Source organism: Formica exsecta, unplaced genomic scaffold (genome assembly GCF_003651465.1).
Source record: "Formica exsecta isolate Colony F162 unplaced genomic scaffold, ASM365146v1 scaffold500, whole genome shotgun sequence".
Classification (NCBI taxonomy): Eukaryota; Metazoa; Arthropoda; class Insecta; order Hymenoptera; family Formicidae; genus Formica; species Formica exsecta.
In genome coordinates this window covers 926,963-934,137 of record NW_021852243.1, presented here as the reverse complement: position 1 = coordinate 934,137, position 7,175 = coordinate 926,963, and the positions used below count along the sequence as shown (strand labels likewise).

At 31.8% G+C, this 7,175-nt stretch overlaps 3 protein-coding genes across 4 annotated transcripts in view; 1 reads left to right on the top strand and 2 right to left on the bottom strand.

Moving 5' to 3' along the window:
• Nucleotides 1-1,484, bottom strand: part of LOC115241593 (ADAM 17-like protease) — a 7,078-nt gene extending 5,594 nt beyond the window's left edge. The window contains exons 1-4 of the mRNA XM_029817419.1: nt 1,124-1,484; nt 550-688; nt 338-438; nt 155-276 (exon numbers count right to left, since the gene is read on the bottom strand). Coding sequence (XP_029673279.1) covers nt 155-276; nt 338-438; nt 550-688; nt 1,124-1,181 — 420 coding nt within the window. The 5' untranslated portion in view covers nt 1,182-1,484. The remainder of the gene's footprint in view (nt 1-154; nt 277-337; nt 439-549; nt 689-1,123) is intronic.
• A 343-nt stretch (nt 1,485-1,827) lies between these two features.
• LOC115241568 (N-acetyltransferase ESCO1) lies at nt 1,828-5,827 on the top strand. The gene is made up of 6 exons (XM_029817369.1): nt 1,828-2,034; nt 2,317-4,023; nt 4,284-4,509; nt 4,598-4,771; nt 4,838-5,043; nt 5,106-5,827. The coding sequence occupies exons 2-6, from the start codon at nt 2,339-2,341 to the stop codon at nt 5,227-5,229; spliced, it is 2,415 nt and encodes an 804-aa protein (XP_029673229.1). The 5' UTR covers nt 1,828-2,034; nt 2,317-2,338; the 3' UTR covers nt 5,230-5,827.
• Nucleotides 5,828-6,055: 228 nt separating this feature from the next.
• Nucleotides 6,056-7,175, bottom strand: part of LOC115241569 (probable ATP-dependent RNA helicase DDX43) — a 4,438-nt gene continuing 3,318 nt past the window's right edge. For both annotated transcript variants that reach the window (XM_029817370.1, XM_029817371.1), the window contains exons 9-11: nt 6,877-7,118; nt 6,620-6,782; nt 6,056-6,540 (exon numbers count right to left, since the gene is read on the bottom strand). In XM_029817370.1, the coding sequence (XP_029673230.1) occupies nt 6,403-6,540; nt 6,620-6,782; nt 6,877-7,118 (543 nt within the window). In that variant the 3' untranslated portion in view covers nt 6,056-6,402. The remainder of the gene's footprint in view (nt 6,541-6,619; nt 6,783-6,876; nt 7,119-7,175) is intronic.

Genomic DNA, 7,175 nt, shown 5'->3' with positions numbered 1-7,175 from the left:
TTTTATTCTGCATATATATATATATATATATATATATATATATAGATCAATGAACATATTCTTTTCATATAATTTTATTTAACACGTTATTATTCATTATATTGCTTTTTAGTTATTATATTGTATAAAATTCATTCAATACATATATACTTACCTCAATATGATAGGTTTCATTCAAAGTCGTTACAGTACCTGTTAGAATGCCATTATCAATATGCATTTGAGCATGAGACTCAATTTCTCCAAATACTCGGCCATGATAAAAATTGTCATGATCTATAAAATAAAATTTCAAAAATGCAGTGGCTTGATATTTTTTAAATATATATTATCATACCTAAATGTATAGTTTTCTCCTTTCCATCAGCATTGACCTCATATGCCTTAAAATTGGAATGTATAACTTCTCTTCTAGGTGTTAAAATTAATCGAAAATGACTATAAATGAAAAGAAAAGAAATATTAATAGACATATAAAAATTTTTTAAAATAACAGAATAATTTTTTTTGACAATAATATAAATATAGGAGTAATCAAATATATCTTACCGTCCATGTGAATAAAATTCCATTTCACTTATTTTATTGTATGGATTATAACTGTGGTGAATACCTCGCTTTACAATCTTATGTTGGAAATGAGTACTGTGAATTGTTTCATAGTATTTTAAACTTCTGTGAAGCCCATCTGTTAATATAAAATTAATACAAATATTAGATTTAAAAAAACACATTATATAGAAAGATTTGCAATAACAATAAAAAATAATGCAAAATTTTTTTATTTGAACATAAGATTAAAGTAGAGAATATCGAGAAAAATAATCATTAATTCTGTATAAGCTTGCCAGTATTAAGTATCTTACTGAAAAAAAATCTATGTTGAAGTTTTTTTGGCAATTTATAAAAAAAAGAGGATATAGTTTATTTTATAATTCTGCCAACTTATATGAAAGAAACTTTAAATTTTTTCAATCAAATATCTTGACATCTCTTCAAAAAATTGTTTCTCAGCTTTAAACAAAAAATTTTGCCTTTTATTTTTTATATGTTAATTGCAAATCAATCTGTGATATATTATAATATAAAATAGCTGTTATATGAATTTAAATATGTAACTTACGAATACTCTGGAGAGTAATAAAAATACAATAGACAAGTAAAGCATTTCGCTTATCCATTGTTGATAGAAGAATTAATAATATACTTTGTTTTTATATACACTTATATACATAGGTTACAATCTATAATGTTGGGATCTTTTTCTTGCACGGATTATCGTAATTTTTTCAATACTTTTGACACAATTCATCCAGAAAAAAGAATTTATCACAAACGGCATAATAACACGAGTAAAAAGAGCAAAATTAGATTATTGTCGATTTCGTAAACGTGAACATCTCTTTTACTTTTATCCATCATGTGATTGACGATGACAATTTACCGATTAGTTCCATTTACAACCCGGAAAGGGTGCCATTACATGAAGCGCGGAAACGTGGATTAGCGTAACGCGGAACGAGAAGGGAACCAATCGCGAGCGTAACAAAAACTGCAGAATGCTCGCGATTGGTTTCACTCTCGTTCCGCGTTCCGCGTTACGCTAATCCGCGTTTCCGCGCTCCATGTAATGGCACCCGAAGTTTTTGACCAATCGATGCACTAAAATACCGAGCTAGCGGAATATAGCCAATAAGATTGCTGGTTGATAACTCTCCTTAAAATTCATCATTTAATGTTAGGCGCGTATCTAGATAATCATACATCATGGTACTAGTACCTAACACAAGGCGCATGCGCGAAATGACCCGCGTAAACTTTAGTTGCGCAGCAACTAACGTAACGTTCAATTTTCTTGCTCGTTTCCCGCGTTTCTTTCATGTGTTTCTGAATGTGAACCTTTATGAAAAGTATACCGCTTTTCGAGAAAAGTATTAACGCATAACGAGTGTAAACATTGAATGTCACTTTATTTATCAACAATTTTTGATGCACTGAGCGGAAACGCTTCCTTAAATTCGCCGTTCAACCCAGGTTAAGTTTATTTATGCATTGCATTAAGTTAATATTTTTCGTATGTGAACATACTAACTTCTTTCACAATTTATATGATTTGCTGCTTTGATATTATAAATGGAAAATTGATAAACATATATATTGTAGGAGACTGATTGATTAAATCATGAAATAAATTTTTTTAAAGATCTTGTGCATTATATTTCGTATTATCAGTATTGTAAAATTAATCTTCCATTACTATAATCAAAGCCAAATCTATAAATATATCTTAATTTTGATATTGATTGTCTTTTTTAGATTACCAGAGAGTTATTTGATAATGTCAATGGATAGCGGTCAAGGGGATTTACTTTACACTCCACGACGAGCTCAAAAATGTCTCTTTGCACCATCCAAAGGCAATTTTTATAAGAAAAAGACATCTCAAGATTCAAATTGTACTAAGGATGTCGAAGCAATCTCAGGAGAAGACTCAGACTTGGGACCTATATCACCGCTGGCTTTTACTGATCGAAGTCCAAGTCTTAGTGACAGTTCTTCAGGGAGAGAATTTATCTCTCCATTTGCTACACCTGAAAAATTATCCTTATCTGATGCACCTGTGTCCTGGGATCGCTTAACATTAAAGCGTAATAAGGAGGACCATATGTCACCCTTTAGTTCACTTAAGAAAGTCACTAGAGCTGCTAGATATTCGCCAAGGTGTAAATTTATTAGCAGCTCATCAAGATCACTGCCATCTTCTCCACGCAAATTGATGGAACCATTAACGCCACAGCGCTCAAAGATGAGTGTGACAATGGATGAAATAGTACCGGAAACACCTCAACGAAATTTTGCCATGGAGATACAAAATCAGGACATCACGGAAACACCCCGAAAGAGTAGAACTCTTGAGTGTAGACAAATAACACCCTTGAGTTCCATAAATAAAACAACTCCATTGCCGAAGCTTCACAGACGAAAATCTTTCAGCGGGCTCGGAATGAGCGAGAGCTTCTCACCCGAACAAAAGGAGAATACGTTGAAGAGGCGCGCGAACGATCAATTGACAGTGAAACCGGCAAAGTTATTCAAGGCGGACGATGTTTCTGCGCCTAGAGCGAGAGCAGCGTTGTTTCAGGACAGAAAGAACAAATCTAATAGCTTGAAAAATATTTCATTGAATACAAAAACATTTTATAGTAGCAACACAAGGACTGAGCGACCATTTGCTTTCGGTGATTTTACTAATAGCGATGTTAAAAAAAGACGAAGTTTACCGGCGCTAAACATAAACAGCAGGCGTTCATTATTAAAGAAGCAGAAATTCGGTAAACTAAATGCTGGTGTATCTCACGGTATCAAAAAGCCAAAGAAGCCTAAAACAAAACCAGAGATATTGAAGAAAGAGGAGCAGCATGTTACACAGGATCCTGTTATTTCAAACAAAAATCCACCTATTAATGCAATTGCGGAAAAAGCACCTTCGCCAGAGATCGACTATAGTAAACGATTTTTTAAAACTATAAGATTAAACAGAACGATTGACGCTGCTATAGTAATGAATCAGAAACACGTTCGCGCCACAACAAATGTGTGTAAGCAACAAGTGAAAGCTACAGGTATCTGTTTGGATACCACGGATTTAACTGTGGATGAACCAGAGATTGAAGCTACATTGGAGCAAGATAAAGTTATTAATCTCTTGAAAATATTGGAGGATGATTGGGCGAACGATGATTTTGATACAATGGAAACATTGACCAATAGTACAGTAAACACGATTTCTCCGTTAAAAACAACGACGACGCTAGCTAAGAACGCGATCATGTCACCAGCTACTGAACTCAGTAACATGACTTCGACTATGAACATCAAAGATGTTATTTCTCTAACAAACTTTGGAAATCTTTCGCTTGATAATACAGACAGTAATAATGATGCCGTAAAAACTGGTGAAAACGAAAAAAGATACTTTCCATTATTCAACAAAGGAAATTCTGCATCTGATAATATTTTCGAGTATGTTTTGCAATGCCTGTGCTATAAATCGCACAAATATTTTTCATTATCATTAAAATATTTTATTTAATTTATATAAAATTATACATATATATTTTCTATTAATATTTTTATTTGATTTATATTAATTTTCTCTCTCTCTCTCTCTCTCTCTCTCTCTTTCTTTCTTTGAGAAAATATTTTAAGTCATAAAGGCAAAAATATTACAAAGAATTCAATTCTAGATCCATTTCAATATAGTATTTTGATTTCTCTTTTAGAGAAACAAATAACAGAAAAATTGCAAAATCCTCAAAAAAAAATTTGCAATGGCAATTGTCCACAAAAGGTGGTGGTGCAGAAAATCAATATCAGTTAGATGCTGGTCAAAAATGTTTTGGTGCCACTCAATGCCCAGAATGCAACGTTGTATACCAATTGGGCAATCCCGAAGATGAAAATGCTCATTTAAATTATCACAATAGCGTACGGACTTTAAAATTCCAGGTAAACTGAATCTTATATCCATAAAATTAGTTAGTATCATATATTGCTATAAAAAAATATGATAATATATCTGTTACATGTTTTTTAGGGATGGAAGAACGAGCGTGTTATAATGGAAGATACTTTTACATCTAGTAGAATAATATTAGTCGAACCACATGACTCGAAACAATATTGGAAAAAAGTATCAGATATTTTGGCCATTGTAGATAGAGATTTGGGATTGGCAGATATGAGTATGTCAGATTATCAGGGCAAAAAGGTATGTATAAAGATACAGCGTTTATATTACATCGAATTCGATAAAAGAAAAATATGAATCACGCAGGTCTTGTTGTATATTCGCGAGAAAAACGTTCTCGGAATATTGGTAGCGGAACCTATCCAAACGGCGTATCGCATGATCCCTGAGCTAATTGAGCTGAACTGTTGTACCGCCGAAAGCACACCTACGAAATGCGGCATAAACGTTGTCTGGACGGCGATGAGTCACCGTAAACAGGGTATAGCCACTAAACTCGTCGATACTTTGAGGTAAGCTATTGTTAATCACACTGCTGGTAACGAAAATAGAAAATATCGTTCACGTGTTTCAGATCAAAATTCTTCTATGGTTATGTGATGTCGTTGGACGATATAGCGTTTTCGATACCGACTCCAAGCGGCAAAACCTTTGCCGAAAAATACACGAAAACGAAAAATTTCAAAGTTTACAGCTAAGTCTATTTCATGTAGGATCCAACATTTTGTAACCTGTTTTATTCTAAATGGTCGTTTTCTTTTCTGGTTATTATTAATAAAATATCCGGTGATCATTTATTATTATATTATATATTTTTAAGAATTGTATTTTATCTTGACGGTTATCTATTTTCGTGAAAACTTTACTACATATGTTTATAGAAAAATCAGATTGATATAGTCTCTTTAATTTATTAATGTAATTTCTCTTTTTAAATTGTTTGTCAATATAAAAGTAGATTTTACTTAGATTTCATAATTCTAATGAAATATCTCTTTCTTTTTTCTTAATACATAGTAATACATATTTAAAAAAAATTTAATATAAAGTCGAGATTAAATAACACTAATGGTCTTCAAGTTTGAGCAGTTTGGAAGTTGATAATAAAAATACGAATATTTTTGAAATAAACACATTAGGTATATAGGGTTCCATCTCTAATTTGTTAAATAGATACCCGCGCGCTATTAATTTGAATATATTTTTCTTAAAGTGATAGAAATAATATATCTAACAATGTAAATTATTATAGATGGAATATGTTATATCTAAAATTATCTGCGTTTGGTGAGGAAATTAAATAAATTTCATTAAATGAAATGTGGTTCATTTCTTTTAATCAAATTGGAATGTTGAAAATATAAGTTTTTTGTAATAACAAATTTATGCATGGTATGCATTTATAAAGAAATATATCTAGAAAAAAACTTACAAAATAAAATGTGCTATATCTTACTAACATATTGAATACTTTTAAACACATAGTAAAGGGTCATATATTTTGCTGTTAATAATAATTAGAACTAAATGCAAATGATTGCAATTTTATTCCAATTGTATAACATGCTAAATATATTTTAACTCTTCAGTATAAAATAAACTATGGAAGAGATTTTAAATACTATAAAATCTTATAATTAACTTTGGCAATTAACAATAAGAAATATAAAAGGAACATTTTATTATTATCTGTAATTGTTCTGGAGAAATCACATATGGATGAAATAAAAATGTTATATCACAATGTGTATTAGGTACTAATTATCCTGCATATGATATAAATAGAACCTTTGCATTGTTTGATATATATATAGTTTACACTTACAACAAAAATAAATCTTGCGCCATTCGTATCATTAATCGGTCGGATTTTACCATCGGCTACGATTATAGCCTTGTCTACCTCTATTGCCGTCTCTACTATTTCTTAGACCGGATCGTTCTGAATCTTTCCTCTGCTTCCATGCTTCATATCTTTCAGCCATTTTATATAATTCCTCAGGTACTTCCTGAAATAAAAGATACAAGTTTCATCTCTTTGTAAAAAAATCTGGAATAACTAAATGCTTGCTTAGCATATCTACTGACTTGATCAGCCTCTTCAAGAATACTGATGAGTTCCTTAGCATGATGCCAGTCCTGTCTTGTCATGAAAGTGATACTTTCTCCTGTTCGACCCGCGCGTCCGGTACGACCAACTCTGTGAACGTATTCCTCTATATCCTTTGGGAAGTCATAATTCAGTACATATCTAAAATAAGAGCAAAATTATTATAATAAAACTGTATGCTATATTGATGTTGCATTGTAAGTAACATAGCGCGTTTTTCACTTGTGAAACTTACGTAATGTCTTCAATATCGATTCCTCGACTAGCCACATCGGTCGCAAGAAGAATCTGAACCGCACCAGTCTTCAGATCTTCTAATGCTTGTTCCCTATCCGCTTGCTCTCTATCACCGTGAATGCTTTGACAATCGATATTCGCTAAAGCTAGATCACTAGAAATATCATCCACCTTTGCCTTCTTACCAAAAAATACTATCACCTTGTCATGAGAACCCATCTCACGCAAGAACTGGTGCATCTATACAATATATTGTAATAATATATGGTTAATATGATATATATTAAATATATATTA